The sequence below is a fragment of the Oncorhynchus masou genome, chromosome 24 (genome assembly GCF_036934945.1).
Source record: "Oncorhynchus masou masou isolate Uvic2021 chromosome 24, UVic_Omas_1.1, whole genome shotgun sequence".
Lineage (NCBI taxonomy): Eukaryota > Metazoa > Chordata > Actinopteri > Salmoniformes > Salmonidae > Oncorhynchus > Oncorhynchus masou.
The window spans coordinates 38,885,342-38,908,372 of NC_088235.1; the positions used below are offsets into that span (position 1 = coordinate 38,885,342).

The window sequence follows — 23,031 nt, forward strand, 5'->3', positions numbered from 1 at the left end:
GTATGCTGCGACGCGCCAATATAATCTCGCAAGCTCGTGATTGGCTTTGCCCCACGCCCTTGCTTGTTCTGCCCACTGTAACTGAGACAGATGAACTATCTTGGGTTAATTATAAATATCTTTGTCAGTGTGGCGAAAACCGGAAATGACAGACACGCATTTACGTCATTTTCCCGCGCGGAGATCAGAACACTGTGTGGTAATTGGCGGGAATCAAGACAAATAGACAGAAACAAAGCTAGCTCGCTTGGTAAATTAAGTGAAGCGAGATACCGGTAAGTTGTTGGAATTGTAGAACGTTTTAGCTATCTATTGTACCTGGTGAAATATAAACCCAAAACTTTTCCGTAGTTAGCTAACGTTAGCTTGCCATAATAATGTTATTATGAAGGCAGTGTGTGTTAGTTAGTTATTTTGCACAACTGTCAGAGATGTTCTCTTTGACTAACTAGATAATCCGTATAACCAAAGAGAGTACAGTACTAGCCAAGAATATCATTTTGTTAACTCATAATATAGATGAGTTAACAAATGCCTAATAGATGCCTTGCTTCATCTTCAAGAACCATGCAGTTCTACAGCAGAAGAAAGAAGTTGATTGGCAACTCTCAGACTGAGCAGCTGTATGGACATTGTCTTCAGTTCTATGGTCAGCCTCCCATCGAAAACATTTCTCTCTCCGAGTTTGAGACCTTCGCTGTGGACAGGCTGAAACGTAAGTTGTTTAGCTACCTTAAGTTAGTTCTGGTTTACACGTGTATTGTTATGAACTAACTGGTAACACTTTACTTGACACCCAGCGTCACAACACGGTATGACAGGACCATGAACATAATATCTCGTAACAGCTGACATAACTTATCATAACCTGCCATAATATGCTGATAACACTGTCATGACACATATTTGGCCCTGTTGTGACATTGCATTATTTTATATCTGGTTATCTACATAAGTGTCAACCCCAAAACAAGGCAAAACATTACATTACACCATGGTCTATGTTATGTAAAATGTTATCATTGTAATTGTGCACAAAATGTTAAAATGGAATGCACCTACCCAAATGCTCTGTTGCTAATGACTGGGATGAATGCAGGAGAAGATTTTAGGAGCAGGACAAGACACCCTCTTTTTGACTGACTGACTGACATATGGGCATGTACGTGATCTTGCTTATATGATTATCATGCTGCTTGACAGTGTCCAAGTTTTTACAATTTTGTCGAAGGAAAGCGATACGGGATTGTCATAATGCTTCATGAGTGTCTGTGTATTTTCTGCAAGTTATTTAAAATATGATTGGTGAGAGAACTTGAGTGTAGAATTATTTTTTTTACAACAAAATACATAGGAAACTTTCAAACAAAAGTGAACTTCTTGGCAGGGAAAAATGCATTTGAATAAATGTGGTTTTTGTAGGTGTCATTACAAGCTATAAAATAATAATATACAGTGTCACGACAGGTTGTCAGCTGTTATGACCGTGTTATGACGCTGGGTGTCAGGTAGTGTTACCACTAACTGGATACATTTGTCTGACTCCCCTTTTTATATACAAAACTAAAGTTGCATGGTGTTTTGATCTTGTTTTGTCATTCCAGTGTTGAAGACAGTTGAAAACCTTGGCGTGAGCTATGTGAAAACATCTGAAAAATATATCAAGAAACTGGATGCAGAGTTCTCAAACTTGAACTTCCCCTACAAAATAGAGGCTGTGAGTACAAAATTATGAATTCCATAGTGCGTAGCTATTTAAAGTATTTAAAGAAGATCCTAATTGTGAGAGCTGCCCCCCCCCCCCAAAAAAATAAAATAAATTGTGGTCGGCCAAAAGTAATCAGTTTTTTTTGTCCAATTGATTGGTAAACAGTTTAAAGTGTTTTTCCATACAGCCAATCTGTTTTTATCAAATCAACTACTGTATATACTGTATGAATTAAGCTTGTCTGATAAAAACAATACACAAATGACTGTTCTCATCACAAAATTGTCCAAGTTCAACTTTTCCCCTGATGCCTTGAGATGGATGAAATCATACCTTGAAGGCAGAACTCGGTGTGTCAGAGTGAGCAATGAGCTGTCGCCCACTCGTAGCTATGATGTGGGCGTGCCCCAAGGGTCAATACTGGGGCCCCTCCTGTTCAGCCTGTACATTAATGATCTGCCTTCTGTCTGTACTGGGTCTGAGGTTCAAATGTATGCAGATGATACAGTGCTATATGTGCATGCAAAGAGCAAACAACAAGCTGCACAAGAACTCACTACTGTAATGGTCCAGGTTACAAAGTGGCTCAGTGACTCGTGTTTGCATCTCAATGTGAAAAAAACTGTTTGCATGTTCTTCACAAAGAGGGCAACAGATGCTATTGAGCCAGATGTCTATGTGTCAGGGGAGAAGCTCCAGGTGGTATCCGATTTTTAAATACCTTGGCATCATACTTGATTCCAACCTCTCTTTTAAAAAGCATGTGAAAAAGGTCATTCAAATAACTAAATTCAACCTAGCTAATTTCCGATTTATACAAAATTGTTTGACTACAGAGGTAGCAAAACTGTACTTCAACTCTATGATACTCCCCCACTTAACATACTGCTTGACTAGTTGGGCCCAAGCTTGCTGTACAACATTAAAACCTATTCAGTCTGTCTACAAACAGGCTCTCAAAGTGCTTGATAGGAAGCCCAATAGCCATCATTGTCACATCCTTAGAAAGCATGAGCTCTTGAGTTGGGAAAATCTTGTGCAATACACCGACGCATGTCTTGTATTCAAGATCCTTAATGGCCTGGCTCCCCCTCCACTCAATATTTTTGTTAAACAGAAAACCCAGACATATGGCAGCAGATCCACAAGGTCTGCCATGAGAGGTGACTGTATAGTTCCCCTAAGGAAAAGCACCTTTAGTAAATCTGCATTCTCTGTGAGAGCTTCCCATGTCTGGAATACACTGCCATCAGACACACATAACTGCACCACATATCACACTTTCACAAAATGCTTGAAGTCATGGCTAAAGGGCAATCAGATTTGTGAACATGGTCCCTAGCTGTGTGTTGCCGCTTTCCATGTTGTCTGTTGTCTGTAGCTTGTGAGGTGTGGAAACACTTTGTTGCTTTTATGAATTGTCTTGTTGCTTTTATGAATTTTGTCTTGCTGCTTTTTGTCCTATGTTGCTCTGTCTGTATACTATGTCTTGCTTGTCCTATGTTGCTATGTCTTGCTTGTTCTGTGTTGCTATTGTCTATATTGTAATTGTTTTTAATAACCTGCCCAGGGACTGCGGTTGAAAATTAGCCGGCTGGCTAAAACCGGCACTTTTACTGAAACGTTGATTAATGTGCACTGTCCCTGTAAAAATAAAAAATAAACTCAAACTCAAGAGGGAGCCAGAGATCAAGATAACCTGTCCCAACCATCTTCCTCCCGCTCCTACGGGCTTTCGCAGATTCTGCCGTTACTCTCCTGAAGTTGCCGGTAATAGGCTACACGAGGAGTCGGCAAACTTTCTCATGTGGAATGCGAACTTCTTACTATTTCTACTGATCTGCGTGCCAGTTATGGTTTTCAAATGCATATTTTCATGCAACAGTTAAATCAGATTTTATAATAATGTTGTCAAATCTCAATCATTGCCATCTAAATGAAACAAAACTAAAAAAGTGACTTCTATTGCCATTGTAAGAATAGCCTATCAAGCCAACAAATAAAAATATTGCAGGTAGAAAATATCCTGATAAAAATATGTAAGTCGCTCTGGATAAGAGCGTCTGCTAAATGACTTAAATGTAAATATCCTATAAATCACATTGGCTACGCAACATTGGCTACACATGGCCTGTCTGCAACGAAATTTAAACATTGTATCAACTATTAACTTGGGTCCAGCCTGAAGCTCCTTGCAACATTGTATAAAATATTCTGGGCCCGCAGTTTCCGACACCAGTGAGCTTGGGACAGACCTCTGTAGGCTATTTGGAAAGGGATAAAAATAAATCAGGTCGGCCTATTTTATGACGTTTCCACAGGATTAGAGCATGACATTTTCCCCTTTCATGCTGAGTGTGTGAAAGGGAGAGGCTGGAAAGATTTTTCAAATACATTGAGGAATTGTCATTCTTAATGGGTGTAGAAACAGACTTGGTTTGCTTGCTGTTTGCGGTGAAGAAAACATTACTTTGAGAAGCTCCACAGCTCATTAGTGGTGGTGTTTCAACCCAATCAGAAATGCTATTAGATCTTCAAATGGGCACATTTATATGCCTTCATTGCACACAGGCCAGGTAGCCTACAGCCCTACTTTTATGCGTGGGTGCGTGTCCTTACCCAACTACTTGACTGGAGCGCTCCAAACAAAAGATGACAACTCAGATGACAACAAATGACAACTCAAATGGAATGAAATAAACCAACATTTTGTTTTTTCACAAGTGTAACACTGCGCTCTGCAAACAACGTGCCCACTCTGACAATGAGAACGTTAAAAGACTGGAATAATATACAATCCCAGTCAAAAGATTGACACACCTACTCATTCAAGGGTTATTTTTTATAAACTATTTTCTACATTGTAGAATAGTGACGACAGCAAACTGAAATAACACATGGAATCATATACTAAACTGAAAACTTGTTAAAGTATTTTACTGGATACTAAAATATTCTAACTATGTTATTAAATTGTTTGTATTCTACAATGTAAAAATAAAGAAACCCTTGAATGAGGTGTCCAAACTTTTGACTGGTACTGTATATCGAATGCATTAAGACTTTACTGTAACTAAACAAGCATGTCTGATTAGATTAGGAAATAACAGTACATCTACTATTGATATGTAATTGGGAATTTAATACATTAACAATCAAACGCAAACCATTTACACAATGTGTGCACATATTGGCGGGAGAGCGCACGCTATAGATATGCACACTGTGCTTTTGAAAAGTTTTCAGACCCCTTGACTTTTTCCACATTGTTACATTTGAGGCTGTAACGTATTAAATGTTTTTTTTTCCTCAATCTACACAGAATACCCCAAAATGACAAAGCAAAAACAGGTTTAGTAATGTTTGCTAATTTATTAAAAATAAACATGACATTTACATACAGTTGTAGTTAGTTTACAAACAGGTTATAATGACTCAGTGTTTTTCAAATGCTCCACAAAATTCTTGTCCTAACCGACTTGCCAAAACTATAGTTTGTTAACATCTACTTTGTGCACGACACAAGTAATTTTTCCAACAATTGTTTAGAGAGCGATTATTTCACTTATAATTCACTATCATAATTCCAGTGTGTCAGAAGTTTATATACACTAAGATGACTGCCTTTAAATAGCTTGGACAATTCCAGAAAATTATGTCATGGCTTTAGAAGCTTCTACTAGGCTAATTGACATCATTTGAGTCAATTGGCGGTGTGCCTGTGGATGTATTTCAAGGCCTACCCTAACTCAGTGCCTCTTTGCTTCACATCATGGGAAAATCAAAAGAAATCAGCCAAGACCTCAGAAAAGCAATTGTAGACCTTCACAAGTCTGGTTCATCCTTGGGTGCAATTTCCAAATGCCTGAAGGTACCACATTCATCTGTACAAACAATAGTAAGCAAGTAAAAACACCATGGGACCATGCAGCCGTCATACTGCTTAGGAAGGAGACGCGTTCTGTCTCCTAGAGATGAACGTACTTTGGTGCGAAAAGTGCAAATCAATCCCAGAACAGCAGCAAAGGACCTTGTGAAGATGCTGGAGGAAACCGGTACAAAGGTATCTATATCCACAGTAAAACAAGTCCTATATCGACAACCTGAAAAGCTGCTCAGCAAGGAAGAAGCCACTGCTCCAAAACCGCCATAAAAAAGCCAGACTACGGTTTGCAACTGCACGTGGGGACAAAGATTGTACTTTTTGGACAAATGTCCTCTGGTCTGATGAAACAAAAATGGAACTGTTTGGCCATAATGACCATCGTTATGTTTGGAGGGAAAGGGAGAGGCTTGCAAGCCGAAGAACACCATCCCAACCGTGACACGGGGGATGGCAGCATCATGCTGTGGGGGTGCTTTGCTGCAGGAGACTGGTGCACTTCACAAAATAGATGGCTTCATGAGGATGGAAAATCATGTGGAAGGAAAATCATGTGGATATATTGAAGCAAAATCAAGACATCAGTCTGGAAGTTAAAGCTTGGTCGCAATTGGGTCTTCCAAATGGACAATGACCCCAAGCATACTTCCAAAGTTGTGGCAAAATGGCTTAAGGACAACACAGTCAAGGTATTGGAGTGGCCATCACAAAGCCTTAACTTCAATCTCATAAAAAGTGTGCGAGCAAGGAGGCATACAAACCTGACTTAGTTACACCAGCTCTGTCAGAATGGGCCAAAATTCACCCAGTTCATTGTGGGAAGCTTGAAGGCTAGGTTTGACCCAAGTTAAACTATTTTAAAGGCAATGCCACACTAATTGATTATGTGAACTTCTGACCCACTGGGAATGTGATGAAATAAATAAAAGCTTAAATAAATCACTCAACTATTATTCTGGTATTTCACATTCTTTAAAATAGTGGTGATCCTAACTGACCTAAGGCAGGGAATTTTTACTAGAATTAAATGTCAGGAATTGTGAAACTGAGTTGAAATGTATTTGGCTAAGGTGTGTAAACTTCCGACTTCAACTGTAATTATTCAGACCCTTTACTCAGTATGACGCTACAAGCGTTTTCCCATTTCTTCTCTGCAGATCCTTCCTCGCAAGCTCCGTCAGGTTGGATGGGGAGCATCGCTGCACAGCTATTTTCAGGTCTCTCCAGAGATGTTAGATCGGGTTCAAGCCCGGGCTCTGGCTGGGCAACTCAAGAATATTCAGAGACTTGTCCCGAAGCCACTCCTGCGTTTTCTTGGCTGTGTGCTTAGGGTCATTGTCCTGTTGGAATGTAAAACCTTTGCCCCAGTCTGAGTTCCTGAGCGCTCTGGAGCAGGATTTCATCAAAGATCTCTATACTTTACTCCATTCATCTTCTCCTCGATCCTGACTAGTCTCCTAGTCCCTGCCACTGAAACACATCCTCACAGCATGATGGTGCCACCACCATGCTTTACCGTAGTGATGGTGCCAGCTTTTCTCCAGACGTGATGCTTGGCATTCAGGCCAAAGAGTTCAATTTCTTTCTTCAGACCAGAGCATCTTGTTTCTCATGGTCTTATGGTGCCTTTTAGAAAACTCCAAGAGGGCTGTCATGTGCCTTTTGAGTAGTGGCTTCTGTCTGGCCACTCTACTATGAAGGCCTGATTGGTGGAGTACTGCAGAGATGGTTGTCCTTCTGGAAGGTTTGCTCATCTCCACAGAGGAACTCTAGAGCTCTGTCAGAGTGACATTGGGTTCTTGGTCACCTCCCAGACCAAGGCCCTTCTCCCCCGATTGCTCAGTTTGGCCAGGCAGCCAGCTCTAGAAGAGCCTTGTTGGTTCAAACTTGTTCCATTTAAGAATGATGGAGGCCACTCTGTTCTTAGAGACCGTCAACGCTGCAGAATAGTTTTTGGGGTACCATTCCCAGATCTTTGCCTCAACACAATCCTGTCTCGGTGCTCTACGGACAATTCCTTCGACCCCATGGCTTGGTTTTTACTCTGACATGCACCATCAACTGTGGGGCTTTATATAGACAGAGGAGTGCCTTTCCAAATCATGTCCAATCAATTGAATTGACCACAGGTGGACTCCAATCAAAGTGTAGAAACATCTCAAGGATGCTCAATGGAAACAGGATGCACCTGAGCTGTTCAGCAAAGGGTCTGAATAGTTATGTAAATAAGGTATTTCTGTTTTTTTATTTGCAAAAATGTCTAAACCTGTTTTTCGCTTTGTCATTATGGGGTTGTGTGTGGACTGCAGAGGAGATCTATCTAGCTAGCTATCTAGCTATCTCAAGGGTCTGACTACTTTTGGATGGCACTGTATATTTGCTACTGCTCGACTAAAAAAAACAAATCTTGGTCGACCAACAGCCTCGTGGTTAGAGCGTTGGACTAGTAACCGAAAGGTTGCAAGATCGAATCCCCAAGCTGACAAGGTCAAAGCTGTCGTGCTGCCTCTGAACAAGGCAGTTAACCCACTGTTCCTAGGCCTTCATTGAAAACAAGATTTTTTTTTCTTAATTGACTTGCCTTGTTAAATTAAGTGTTTTCCATTTGACCTTTATTGCTGGTGGTGATCAAGACCTTGATAATGATATTGAAATAGAGAATGCTTTCTGTTGATGTTCTGGTATGCTTTCCTTTTAAGTCCATTAAGGATGACCAGAAACTTCAAACTGGGCCCAGTGAATATGAGAAGCGAAGAAAGGACCATATCTCCCACTTCATTCTCCGTCTTGCATACTGCCAAACGTAAGTGAAGTCTTTACAGCCTTTTCAATAACCCTGTAATGTCCCTTTCTCCAAATAGACTTGTACCTAGAGGAGGGTGTATTCTACCTAATTATTTGTGACGCAGCATACCAAGTGATTCTCTTACTTTGTAAATTGAACAAACAATAAGATACATTTTTTTAATCTTGCAGAGAAGATCTCAGACGATGGTTTATCCAGCAAGAGATTGACCTCTTCCGTTATCGCTTCAATCACCTGCCTTCCAAATACATACGAGAATTTCTGCAATACAATAATCTTCACTATCATACGGTGAGTCTATTTATGTTGTTGTTGTGGAGGGAAATGCACATTTTACTCTCAAATGTGAGCAAAACAGCTCTGGCATCATTATATAATGACGGGAATTGGCATAACCAAGCAATTGGTCCATTCCTGTCCTCCATTGGTGTATACACTGGTGCAAAATTCTGATGTGCATGAAAAAATAAAGTATTGGGTGTAAACTTTGCTAAATATACTTGATCAGTAAATCTGGTCTTGATACTGTTTGGACATATTTCTGGCAATATTTCAGACCTGTCAGTAGATGGTGCTGTCAGCTCACAGTAGTATACTTGTCAGAAAATGTCCACTGTGTGGAGGGTTGTTTTTGCAATTGGGCTATTTGAAGTTGAATCTGGTTTTACTTCAAGTTGTGTTCCATAAGATTTGTGATAAATAAAAATGTGTGCAAGATAAATCAATTGAACTCAAGGAAGTAAATAGTACACATTTACAGTACTGTATAGAACATGCTCCTTTTCATTTAATTTGACATGACCAGCATTGTTTATACTATTGCAATATGGCAATGAGGGAGGTGAAAAAGGCAAACAGAAGTTGTTCATCACATACATGCCCAGAAGGGGATAGGTACAACATTTTCCCAAACAGTCCCTGGATCAGAGCACGTGAGCAGTTGGAAATCCCGCTCATCACTCTTGGAGAGGTGCTCAATGTCCTGTCCTACCACTCCACTCACAGGAAAAAAACTGCTGCTCCAAATTTGCTTCATTCATTAAAATCACAATTTAGCCACTGGGCCACTCTTGCCAGGCTGGGCAGAGTTCTTTAATTTTTCTATAGGTAGGCCTAAAGGTTTTTTGGTAAAATAACCCAATCAAAACGGAAAGCTCCTTGAAAGTGGGAATATGCCAGACCCATTGGGACAAAATCAACGATGGCCGAGTGTATAGATAATGGAACAAAAATGAACAAAATGTTTTAAAAGATCAAATTTTTAGCTTGTAAATACTTTGCTACAATGACAATTAGTCATCTACCCACCTTGTTCCTTTTTGTTAGCATGTGCATGGAGTAAGTACACCATCACGCTTTTGGGATACGTGTCTTTTCGCTACATCACCGCACCCTCTCTTGATCTTTGTAAGTCACCATGATTTAGCACCTGTGTGTTTTATCAGTTTATGAAAAGATTTAGAGACCTCCATGACAGTAGCTAAAGCAAGGGGCTATAGCAGCACACAAGTAGACTACAAATACATGCTGGGGGGGTTATGCCCTGAGCTTGTGACGTGAGCGCTATTGGAGCGGGCGAGAAGGCCACCCTCCAGCCTTTGGGAATCACGATCCAGTTAAATTAGGCACGCTCCTCGTTTCACTCGCATACTCTGCCCTGGATAGAATTATTTGAGTGACAGGTGGTAAAGCGTTTTATGGCCGCAGGTTCTACATGGGGAAGCCTTTCTTTGATAATGTCTTGGAGATGCGCGACAAGGTTCTAACTCCGTCTGCCCTTATGGTTGGCTGTATTTATCCACGTTTTTATTAGTTACCAGGTTTCCAGACAACCTTTTTTATGCAAGTAAAGTACATGTGTCACCAATGGCCAGTATATGGGAATTCAACCGCAAAAGTTATTTTTTATTTAAAAAAATATATATTTAAATTTTACCCCTTTTTCTCCCCAATTTTGTGGTATCCAATTTGTTTTTAGTAGCTACTATCTTGTCTCATCGCTACAACTCCCGTACGGGCTTGAGAGAGACGAAGGTTGAGAGTGATGCGTCCTCCGATACACAACCCAACCTAGCCACACTGCTTCTTAACACAGCGCCATCCAACCCGGAAGGAGGAAACACCGTGCACCTGGCAACCTTGGTTAGCGCGCACTGCGCTAGGCCCGCCATAGGAGTCGCTGGCCAAGCCCTCCCTAACCCGGACGACGCTAGGCCAATTGTGCGTCGCCCCACGGACCTCCCGGTCGCGGATGGTTACGACAGAGCCTGGGCGCGAACTCAGAGTCTCTGGTGGCACAGCTGGCGCTGCAGTACAGCTCCCTTAACCACTGCGCCACCCGGGAGGCTAAAAGTTATTTTTATGTGCAATACGTCATCATGCACACCCTTTTATCCACGACCAGTACATTTGATGGAAACACCTCTGTGGTGGGAAAATGTGCATATTGTTATGCAGATTTTACAATATTTGCATGTAAATCTGTCGCCAATTATGAAACGTAGCTATTGTTAAAGCCTGATATGTTGTGGTGATAAAGCCTCTGATGCATTCTGGGTCTTCGGTTTAAGATATCCCACAATGGCATTTTATGTCAGACCAAACCAGACTGAAACAGGGAGGGACTATTATTAACTAATGAATACTACCCAGCTCTCCATTCCCTCGCATTACCACGTGTTTGCTGCTTACACTATTGATTGGAACCCATAGCAGTCAGATAGGTCATCAACAGCCCGAGGACACATTGTCTTTTGTTTGTTTAGGCCTAAGAGGACATGATTGATGGGCAAGTGTACAGCAGTCTTCATCTCACTCCGGAGAAGAGAATGCAACAACACTACACTGCTATATAGCTATACTATCAAGTGTCAATATGCTTGTTTCTGTCACTGAAAGCCTATTCCTAATCTCTAGATTAGTATTGATGAGAAGAAAAACCTGATGGACAAACTCGTCACCTCAAGCTTTGCTGTCAGTGGATCCACGGTTGAAGGCCAAGACTTTTACAAAGTGAGTTAACAATTTTCCATTGTCTACAAAGGTGAAATCCTCACGTGGTTATATTCGAGAACATAAGTGCACCCTTGTGTTAAGATAATGAATATTCTATTGGGAGGCAAAACATCAGGATGAGCAAGTTATGTTGAATGTACATATATCCCCCTTTTTTGTTTTATTTCAAGGTCCCCTTCCAAGATGCGTTGGATCTGGTGAGAACCAGGAAGGTCTACCTGAATGGGGGCTATGTCTACATCCCTCACCAGGACATTGTCACCATCGTTCTCAACGACTTCCGTACAAGACTGTCCAAAGCACTTGCGGTAAGGCCCATTATTTGGCATAAACATTTATTTTTAAATGCAACTGTGCCAGTTACTACATGGCATTTAACTTTGATCTAATTTGAAGACTATGACATGGGTTTAAATGTCATTTATTCAGATTCACAGCCTGACAAGCTTTTCATATAGGACTTTATGGCTGTATTACTAGTAACTCCATATTATTCTTGGGATTACTCTGCCCGTCATTTGAAGTCTTACATCCCTGGAGAATGGAGGGAGGGATATGTTTAAAACACTTAATCAATCATTTATTCATTTATTGCAAATTGAGCACCATTTAAATAGAATTTTCCTCCAATGGTTAATGATACATTTGGCAAGGCTTGTATTTACTGCAGGCTAATCCTTCTCAGCAGGTGGAGGAGGGCTCCACCAATGATGCCAAAATCGATAGGAATAACGCAGTAAATTAAACGGTGCGTTTGTAGTGCTCAAAAATACCATTATCACACTAGCTCACAGGGGAAAATGGATCTGAAATGTCTAAGTGGATATCTAGCCCTGTGTTATGAAGCACATTTGAAATGTCAATCCTTTCTCTGAATAGTAGATGGCAGTCTGAATAAAATATTTGGTACAGTAAATGTAAGCAGCAGTATAGTACATCATTATGAATGAAATACAGACAGTTGAATTTGCATACACTTAGGTTGGAGTCATTAAAACCCGTTTTTCAAACACTCCACAAATTTCTTGTTAACACAAACTATAGTTTTGGCAAGTCGGTTAGGACATCTACTTTGTGCATGACACAAGTCATTTTTCCAACAATTGTTTACAGACAGATTATTTCACATCATTCACTGTATCACAATTCCATTGGGTCAGAAGTTTACATACCCTTAGTTGACTGTGCCTTGAAACAGCTTGGAAAATTCCAGAAAATTATGTCATGGCTTTAGAAGCTTCTGCTAGGCTATTTGACATAATTTGAGTCAATTGTAGGTGTACCTGTGTATGTATTTCAAGGCTTACCTTCAAACTCTGTGCCTCTTTGCTTGACAACATGGGAAAATAAAAAAAATCAGCCAATACCTTAGAAATTTTTTTGTAGACCTCCACATGTCTGGTTCATCCTTGGGAGCAATTTCCAAACGCCTGAAGGTACCACGTTAATCTGTACAAACAGTAGTACGTAAGTATAAACACCATGGGACCATGCAGCTGTCATACCGCTCAGGAAGGAGACACGTTCTGTCTCCTAGAGATGAAAGTACTTTGGTGCGAAAAGTGCAAATCAATCCCGAACAACAGCAAGGACCTTGTGAAGATGCTGGAGGAAACAGGTACAAAAGTATCTATATCCACAGTAAAACAAGTCCTATATCGACATAACCTGAAAGGCCGCTCAGCAAGGTAGAAGCCACTGTTCCAAAACCGCCATTAAAAAGCCAGACCGGTTTGCCACTGCAAATGGGGACAAAGATCATACTTTTTGGAGAAATTTTCTCTGGTCTGATAAAACAAAAATAGAACTGTTTGGCCATAATGACCATCGTTATGTTTGGAGGAAAAATGGGGAGGCTTGCAAGCCGAAGAACACCATCCCAACCGTGAAGCACGGGGGTGGCAGCATCATGTTGTGGGGGTGCTTTGCTGCAGGAGGGACTGGTGTACTTACAAAATAGATGGCATCATGAGGGAGGAAAATCATGTGGATATATTGAAGCAACATCAAGACATCAGTCTGGAAGTTAAAGCTTGGTAGCAAATGGATCTTCCAAATGGACAATGACCCCAAGCATACTTCCAAAGTTGTGGCAAAATGGCTTAAGGACAACAAAGTCAAGGTATTGGAGTGGCCATCACAAAGCCCTGACCTCAATCCCATAGAATGTGTGGGCAGAACTGGAAAAAGTGTGTGTGTGTGTGAGAGCAAGGAGGCCTTACCAACCTGACTCAGTTACACTAGCTCTGTCAGGAGGAATGGGCCAAAATTCACCCAACTTATTGTGGGAAGCTTGTGGAAGGCTACCCAAAACATTTGACCCAAGTTAAACAATTTAAAGTCAATGCTACCAAATACTAATAGTGTATGTAAACTTCTGACCCATTGGGAAAGTGATGAAATTAAAGCTGAAATTAATCATAATCTCTACCAGTATTCTGACATTTCCCATTCTTAAAATAAACTTGTGATCCTAATTGACCTAAGACAGTGAATTTTTACTTGGATTAAATGTCAGGAATTGTGAAACTGTTTTAAATGTATTTGGCAAAGGTGTATGTAAACTTCCGACTTCAACTATCTTAACATGGTATGTTTTGAAGACAATGGACAGCATGCTTTGTTTAAATGACAATTACTGCATTTAGTATGAGTATTCTTTCAGCATTAAGTGCTATTGTGCTTGTTTGATATAGCCTGTCTTACAGCATGTCTTTGGACAAAACAGAATTCCATTAAAAAGGTCAAGGGCCTTTGGACAGACCGTCTGGTCAGTCATACATGCATATACAAAGCAATCTAGATGTCTGCAGCGTGTTGTAATTTGCCTGCAATGGAGTAATTACCTGCTTGCATGTCAGTGAGCAGTGAGTGGGATGTCTGATGAGATGATTGTGGGGGTGGTTGTGGGAGAGATTGGGAGGAAGTGGGACGAGATTGCTTTTTCCAGCTGACAGCAGTAGGCGGGAAAGATGATAGTTTCTTGAAAGGATGACAACGTACACTTGTGTAGGAGTTGTAGGTCATTCCTGCAAACCTCCTTCCTCACCCTCCACGGACCAGGCTGAGGTTAAAACCAAGCTGAGATCAGATGCTCTGAGGTTGGCCCTTTAGAAAGCAGAAGCACTGTGTTTAAGGCTCGATGGCAAGGCTTTTCTCCCAAAGATTGATAACAGAATACAGCCTAGTCCTCTGATGGAGCCTCATTCCTCTTGAAATAGGTCATTATATTGTGCTTATGTAGGCTACAGGTGTAGTAGGCCCTAATTGGCCATTTGGAAGTTGCTGTTGAGGTAATATGGATATGCCCCAGGGACTTCTGTGAGAGATGGTTTATTAAAAGGAAATGTAAAAAAAAAAACATGTCCCCCCCACAAAACATAGAAACACACCTTTTTCTTTTGTTGATGTTGGGTGGAGATTTTTTAAACTATTTTTTTTAAGTGGGAAAGTGATGAGTTTGACACCCCTGGTGTAAGTAATCATATTCCACGGAGGGCTGAGTTTCTGTGGGTTTTTCCTTTTAAATTAAGACCTAAACAACTAGGTGAGGGGAGTTCCTTACTAATTAGTGACCCTAATTTATCAATCAAGTGCAAGAGGGGAGTGAACCCGTAAAGGGAAATGTTTGTTTACATATTAAATGTTAATTACTTTTTAACTTTAATATGGTCTTAATGGTCAATACTTTGTATTTATGTTTCTTTTTAATAAATATATATATTGTTGAGTTGTAGCTCACAGGTAAATACAAACTGATTATAGGAATTTGTTAATTGTACCTGTGGGTCACATAAAAATAAATTGTAGCCTAAATGTCTGACAGAGCATAGCACTTTTATCTCCACCCAACTATTCTCATTCCATTGTCCGAGACGCAACAGATTTGTATCCATTCCAACATGTTCCGCACCAAAAACATTAGCTTATCTGTGTTGCTAGGTGACAGCTCCGTAGTGAAATGCCCTTTTCCCTCATGAACTTCTGAATGACTTGTAGACTCAGTGTTTCACTTTATCTCGGAGAACAGAAATAATGCTGTGGACCAGACACACAAACCATCAGTTCTACATTATTCGTCTAGGTACTTCATGCCTATATATACATATGCATATACACACATACATACATACATACATACACACATACATACATACATACATACATACATACATACATACATACATACATACATACATACATACATACATACATACATACATACATACATACGTGTGTGTATGTATATGTATGTATATATGCATATGTATATAGGCATGAAGTACCTAGACGAATAATGTAGAACTGATGGTTTGTTTGAGACCATGCTTTTATTTTGGAATCCACAACTGCTTAAACTACTTTGTATGGGCATGGGACATGAAAGAACTTCATTCCAGAATATCAAGCTGCTCACACATTTTACCAAGCAGCTGTCACGTCGTAGTGACAGTTTCTATTAGTTATCCATAGAACCAGAATAGTAGAACTCGTTACGTCTGTGAGATTTGATAATTCTGTTGAAAGGTTGTTTTTCTGAATATTCTCCACAACCCCATGATAACGAACTTCAATATTGACAAAAAATAAGAGTTGAGTGGTTCTCCAATCCTTAACTCATGACCTCTGGTAATGGGGTTTAGTAAATCTGTCCCCCTCTTACTGTGTGTAGTAGTGTATGGTTGCATGGAGTGGGTGTACCAGAGTGGGGTTGTCTGTCTGTGTGCAGGCAGTACTACATGGCATACTGGAGGGCTGACTAGAGTCAGTTCTACTTTAGAGGAGTCGAGTGGAAAAATACACTGGGGTTGCACACACTGACATTTTATTCCACTTGGTGAAACATGGTGCACATTTTGTTTATCTGGATATAGGTTTTATTTGTATCCAACATTTGCAGATTGCTATTACAGGTATTGGCCAGGCTACATGACCAATGTTCTATTCCAAGTTAGAGAGACAAATCTTGCTATGACCATTTTCCTATGCTTGGCTTTGATTCATGTTTCCCATTTATGTGATCTATAATAGTGTTGCACAGTTTACCGAAACGTTTCGATACTAGAACATGAAGAACAGTTTGGTACTCAATTTTTGTTACTTTCGGGAATGTCACACGGATCAAGCCTGTCTATCAGCGCAGCCGACCCTTTTATTATAGCGCCAACCTTGACTGCTCCACTTACTCATTGCTAGCCTGCACTGGGAGTCTGGATAATGGTAGCTCCCAACTCATGCTGCACAGAAGTTAACACACTTGAATAATGTAATGCGGCATGTAGAAATGTTGAAACTGTTGATTACTGTTTGCAACATCACAAAACAATGTCCATACAGGCTAGAACACCTTACAATGCAAGAAGATACCGGTAGCTTCCATCTTTGTAGGCTATCTTTGCTTTCTCGCTAAAGCTAACATCAATTCAATACCCTACGACTTTGTGTAAAATATGCTGACTTCAAAGGTGATTGTCACAACTTTTCATTAAATTATTTGTTCTTGCTTATGTATCCAAAAATATGATCTATTGCCTCAACGAACTGACTGCTCCAATGGACCGCCCCCTCGTGCCTTATGAATGACGTCATTACTGATTTAAAGAGAGTGCACATTTTTTTTTTTTTAATTTAGGTACTTCTATGCGAATGTTGTTGATCAATACACTAAAATAAATCCTAGTACACTCAAATAAATCCTAAATGGAAGGGAAGTTGATTTGTCATGTGGCCCTATCAGCCAAAACAAGCTCGAACTCGATGCATGCACACACCCTTTTTGAATATGCATTCACCTGTATTGTGGATAGGCCCTGGCTACATATCCAGTTCATCAATAGATTTATCAATCAAATAAATGATGCCCAACGATTGAACAGAGAGCAGTAGTTGAGTTTCTGTCTGGATCGAGTGCTATTCTGTGAATTTGGCTAATATGCATTTTTTTTATGTGGTATTGTGATGGTATCGGGTAATGTGATATTAAACCAAGTATCGAAGTCAATTCTGGTATCGTGACAACACTACCCTATAGATGGAATATGCTGTTGCCACTGCAGTACCAGGCCTAAATCACAAACCAGTGCTTGCAATTGTCTTGGCAAGATTGGTGGAATCTGTATAACCCCAGTACTTGTAGACCATCCATAGACATTACATTTCCATGCTTCAGTCTACGCTTCACATTTCCCTTCAGATATGCAGCGCGACATGTCTTCCCCTGTGGCACACCTCAATTAGATCTCATTCCTTACAATGAGATCTCATTCCTTACAGGGTCTCTGGTGTTATTGGAGCCCAATGGGCTATTTCCAATGGAAGTGACCATAAAAAGCATATTGTAAGGAGTGTCCTGGTCTCATTTGATGTAGGAGATTATTCATGCGGAGACATGACACGGCCATTACTGGCTTCTTCTTTCCTGTTGTGGAGGAGAACAAAGGAGCTTAATGCTGCTGCGTATGTGTGTGTGACGATACTAAAGCTGCCAAATCTGTAAAGCTGAGGTTTCATCGTGGAGAGGAACCTTTCATTTCTTGTGAATTTTCCCATCTTCACATTGTGTCAATGCAATGCTTTTAGATGAGTATAAGTTCATCTATACAAAGTCCTCTATTAAACATATCAATTGATCACATCTTCTCGACGTAAAGAGTTTTGATTATAAAGTGTAGCCTACATAAATTATACATCTGGGGAGGAATACAAACAAATGCTCAATTTTTTTTAATTTTTTTTGTAATTAAAAAGTAGCTCTAAATGAGTAGTGAATGATTACCATAAATTGTATTCAGTTTTACATTTAACTGTACATTGCAGCTGCAGGAAGTGTTTATCTAGTTGGACATGTACCACCTCATTATGATAAATGTTTAGATACGAGTTATCTAAGTATATGACATGGTGGATTCGGTGGCGGTAATATGTGGTAATTGCAGCTACAGTCTGCTTGAGTCTAATGACCTCTAAAATTCAAATGAGATACTTGGTTATAGTAAACAATGTGGAGGAGGATTTAATTGCTGCTATAACCAGGGATATTAAAATACATGCATGATATGGGGAATAATAATACATCTGACAGCTTTGGGAACAGAATGTACTTTATATACTGAAATTGACAACCCAAAGTCTGATTTTGAGCTTTTTAATTAAAGTCTGGGAACAGTACTTAAAGTTTACATCCAAAGTCAATCATCAGACGAAGTAGTTGCTAAGGTTTTGCTCAATTAGAATTTGAGGGAAGTCACTCTGTTCATAACTCAACCCTTTAGGCCCAGTTCTCTCCAGCTAAAATGACTATCTCTTCCCTACACTGTAGTGTAAACCTCAGTTATTATATTTTTTTAAAGCACTTTTTGTGTGATGCAATATTTAAAGGCTCTGTTTGGCAAACCAGTTTTTGCTTTTACCCACCTCCATATTACACAAGCGTCCTTTGCATTCCTGCCAAATGCATTGTGACAGCTAGTGAATGAATTTAATTTCTGGCCAGTATTCCTGCTCTTCTGTCAATCAAATATGTTGTCTAAATTATTATTTTATTGTGGACGGATACACACATTGCCAGTCATACAGTGCATCAATGACCTGTGTGATTGCTGTATGACGCATCGCTCTAATCCATCTTGCCAATTGAAAACATGTGCTGTCTGCACATTTGCCCTCCGATGGCATTTGGAATATCGGCTGCTGGAAGAAAATGAAATGTGTCAATCTTTATATGGCAGAGATCTGCCATAAATCAAAGCCGGAAATTAGACTTTTATGAGACTCAAAATAGTTTCCACAGAGTCAAGTTGAAATCAATTAGGTAGGTTAAAAATTGCACCAGACACTTTTTTTGTGTGTGTTTGGATGTTTGTTGGATGAAAATTCTATTGGAAGGAGTGTCAAAGGGTGTCACCTGTACTGTGTAGATATCTGGAACAGCCCTGGCCCAAATGCAAGTGTCAAATGGCACCTTGAACACCTTGAGCTTTCAGAAAAAGATGTTCCTTTAAAAAAATGGCTGGCTGGCTGGCTGAAAGTATTCAGACCCCTTGACTCTTTCCACATTTTAAGTTACAACCTTATTTTAAATCTGATTTTAAATAAATGTTTTTCCTCATCAATCTACACACACTACCCCGTAATGACAAAGCGAAAACAGGTTTTTTGAAAATTTAGCAAATGTATTAGTAAACAAATACCTTATTTACCCTCTGCTATGAGACTCAATTGAGCTCATGTGCATCCTGTTTACATTAATCATCATTGATGTTTTTAGAAATGTATTGAAGTCCAAATGTGGTAAATTCAATTGATTGGAAATAATATGGAAAGGCTTGCGCACACACATGTTTTAGATTTGGTCCCACAGTTGACGGTGCATGTCAGAGCAAAAACCAAGCCATGAGGTCGAAGGAATTGTCAGAACTCCGAGACGGATTGTGTTGAGGCACAGGTCTGGGGAAGGGTACCAAAACATTTCCGCAGCATTGAAGAGCCCCAAGAACAGTGGCCTCCATCATTCTTAAATGTAAGAAGTTTGGAACCACCAAGACTCTTTCTAGAGCTGGCTGCCTGGCCAAACTGAGCAATCGGGGGAGAAGGGCCTTGGTCAGGGAGGTGACCAAGATCCCAATGGTCACTCAAACAGAGCTCCAGAGTTCCTTTGTGGAGATGGGAGAACCTTCCAGATTGACAGCCATCTCTCCAGCACTCCACCAATCAAGCCTTTATGATAGAGTGGCCAGATGGAAGCCACTCTTCGGTAAAAGGCACATGACAGCCCGCTTGGTGTTTGCCAAAAGGCACCTAAAAAAAACTCTCAAACCATGAGAAGCAAGATTCTCTGGTCTGATGAAATGAAAATTGAACTCGTTGGCCTGAATGACAAGCGTCACGTCTGGAGGAAACCAGGCTCTGCTCATCACCTGGCCAATACCATCCCTACGGCGACGCATGGTGGTGGCAGCATACTGTAGGGATGTTTTTCAGCGGCAGGGACTGGGAGACTAGTCAGGATAGAGGGAAAGATGAACAGCGCAAAGTACAGAGAGGTTCTTGATGACAACCTGCTCCAGGGCACTCGGGACCTCCGACTGGGGTGGAGGTTCACCTTCCAACAGGACAACGACCCTAAACACCCAGCTAAGACAACTCAGGAGTAGCTTCGGGACATGTCTCTGAATGTCCTTGAGTGACCCAGCCAGAGGCTGGACTTGAACTCAATCGAACATCTCTGGAGAGACCTGAAAGAAGATGAATGGGAGAAACTCCCCAAATACAGGTGTACCAAGCTTGTAGCGCCATACCCGAGAAGACTCCAGGCTGTAATTGCTGTTTCAACAAAGTACTTAGTAAAGGGTCTGAATACTTATGTAAATGTGATATTTCAGTTTTTTTTTTAATATTTTTTTTTTTGAAATTTGCAAACAATTCGTAAAACCTGTTTTTGTTTGTCATTATGGGGTATTATGTGTAAATTGATGAGGGGGGAAAACGATTTAATAAATTTTAGAATAAGGTTGTAATGTTACAAAATGTGGAAAAAGTCAAGGGGACTTTCTGAATCCACTGTATGTGAAAGAAAATGAATAAATGGTCCGGGAAACAATCATTGGGCGAAGTGGATTTCTACTCGTCGACACTGCTTACATTACATGGGACGCGCAAATTGCATGTTCTCTCCCTTCTCTGTGTAAAGAAATGAGACTGCAACCAACCACAGCGCACACAAATTGTACCGGGAGGCGGGGCAGACTGCATTTCCGCGTCATCGCAGGCGCCTATCCTATCAATATCACCAGACATTTCTGAAGAAATTATAAAGCCTTGCGTTGTTGTTGGTAGGTGCAAGTTCAAAGGGGAATACTTTGCCTATTTTGCTTGTCTGCCCTGTGGACAAGGAGAGCTGTGGTTAAATCAAGTGCGCTGACTGCGCTGGACAATCAGAAAGCTCAAATCACTGTGCCTACAGCTTCCACGACCACATACCAAAGGTTGATACTAGCCTATGTTAGATTTCATGATGTTGAAAACCATGACCAGAGAGAGACTGTCAAAGAATACAGCATATACAGTGGGGAGAAAAAGTATTTGATACACTACCGATTTTGCAGGTTGTCCTACTTACAAAGCATGTAGAGGTCTGTCATTTTATCATAGGTACTCTTCAACCTTGAGAGACGGAATCTAAAACAAAAATCCAAGAAGCCCTCCTGTTCTCTACTTATTACCTGTATTAACTGCACCTGTTTGAACTTGTTACCTGGAAAAAAAGACACCTGTCCACACACTCAAACAGACTCCAACCTCTCCACAATGGCCAAGACCAGAGAGCTGTGTAAGGACATCAGGGCTAAAATTGTAGACCTGCACAAGGCTGGGATGGGCGACAGGACAATAGACAAGCAGCTTGGTGAGAAGGCGACACCCTATTGGCGCAAGTATTAGAAAATGGAAGAAGTTCAAGATGACGGTCAATCACCCTCGGTCTGGGGCTCCATGCAAGATCTTACCTCGTGGGGCATCAATGATCATGAGGAAGGTGAGGGATCAGCCCAGAACTACACGGCAGGACCTGGTCAATGACCTGAAGAGAGCTGGGACCACAGTCTCAAAGAAAACCATTAGTAACACACTACGCCGTCATGGATTAAAATTCTGCAGATGCAAGGTCCCCCTGCTCAAGCCAGCGCATGTCTAGGCCCGTCTGAAGTTTGCCAATGACCATCTGGATGATCCAGAGGAGGAATGGGAGAAGGTCATGTGGTCTGATGAGACAAAAATAGAGCTTTTTGGTCTAAACTCCACTCGCAGTGTTTGGAGGAAGATGAAGGATGAGTACCATCCCAACCCTGAAGCATGGAGGTGAAAACATCATTCTTTGGGGATGCTTTTCTGCAAAGGGGACAGGATGACTGCACCGTATTGAGGGGAGGATGGATGGGACCATGTATCGCAAGATCTTGGCCAACAACCTCCTTCCCTCAGTAAGAGCATTGAAGATGGGTCGTGGCTGGGTCTTCCAGCATGACAACGACCTGAAATACACAGCCAGGGCATCTAAGGAGTGGCTCTGTAAGAATCATCTCAAGGTCCTGGAGTGGCCTAGCCAGTCTCCAGACCTGAGCCCAACAGAAAATCGTTGGAGTGAGCTGAAAGTCCGGAGAAGGTCTGTATGGAGGAGTGGGCCAAAATTCCTGCTGCAGTGTGTGCAAACCTGGTCAAGAACTTCAGGAAACATATGATCTCTGTAATTGCAAACACAGGTTTCTGTACCAAATATTAAGTTCTGCTTTTCTGATGTATAAAATACTTATCATGCAATAAAATGCAAATGAATCACTTAAAAATCATACAATGTGATTTTCTAGATGTTTGTTTTTGATTCCGCCTCTCACAGTTGAAGTGTACCTATGATAAAAATGAAAGACCTCTACATGCTTTGTAAGTAGGAAACAGTCGATTTTGCAGGTTATCAAATACTTGTTCTCCCCACTGTAGCTGATGTTTTTGATTAAGTTTGTTTTTGTTCAGCACTGTCAACACTTTACAGAACATCAAATGTGCTTCTCCCTACTTCCACTCGCACTGCAATGAACGAGTAGTCAAGTGTATCGATAGGTCGTTTTA

The 23,031-nt window shown here is 40.8% G+C and overlaps 1 protein-coding gene across 1 annotated transcript in view; it reads left to right on the plus strand.

The window, feature by feature from the left end:
• Positions 1-166: 166 nt before the first annotated feature.
• prim2 (DNA primase subunit 2) overlaps positions 167-23,031 on the plus strand; it is a 103,887-nt gene continuing 81,022 nt past the window's right edge. Inside the window, exons 1-7 of the mRNA XM_064933870.1 lie at positions 167-275; positions 564-715; positions 1,605-1,717; positions 8,291-8,394; positions 8,568-8,688; positions 11,314-11,409; positions 11,583-11,720. Of these exons, the coding sequence (XP_064789942.1) occupies positions 568-715; positions 1,605-1,717; positions 8,291-8,394; positions 8,568-8,688; positions 11,314-11,409; positions 11,583-11,720 (720 nt within the window). The 5' untranslated portion in view covers positions 167-275; positions 564-567. The remainder of the gene's footprint in view (positions 276-563; positions 716-1,604; positions 1,718-8,290; positions 8,395-8,567; positions 8,689-11,313; positions 11,410-11,582; positions 11,721-23,031) is intronic.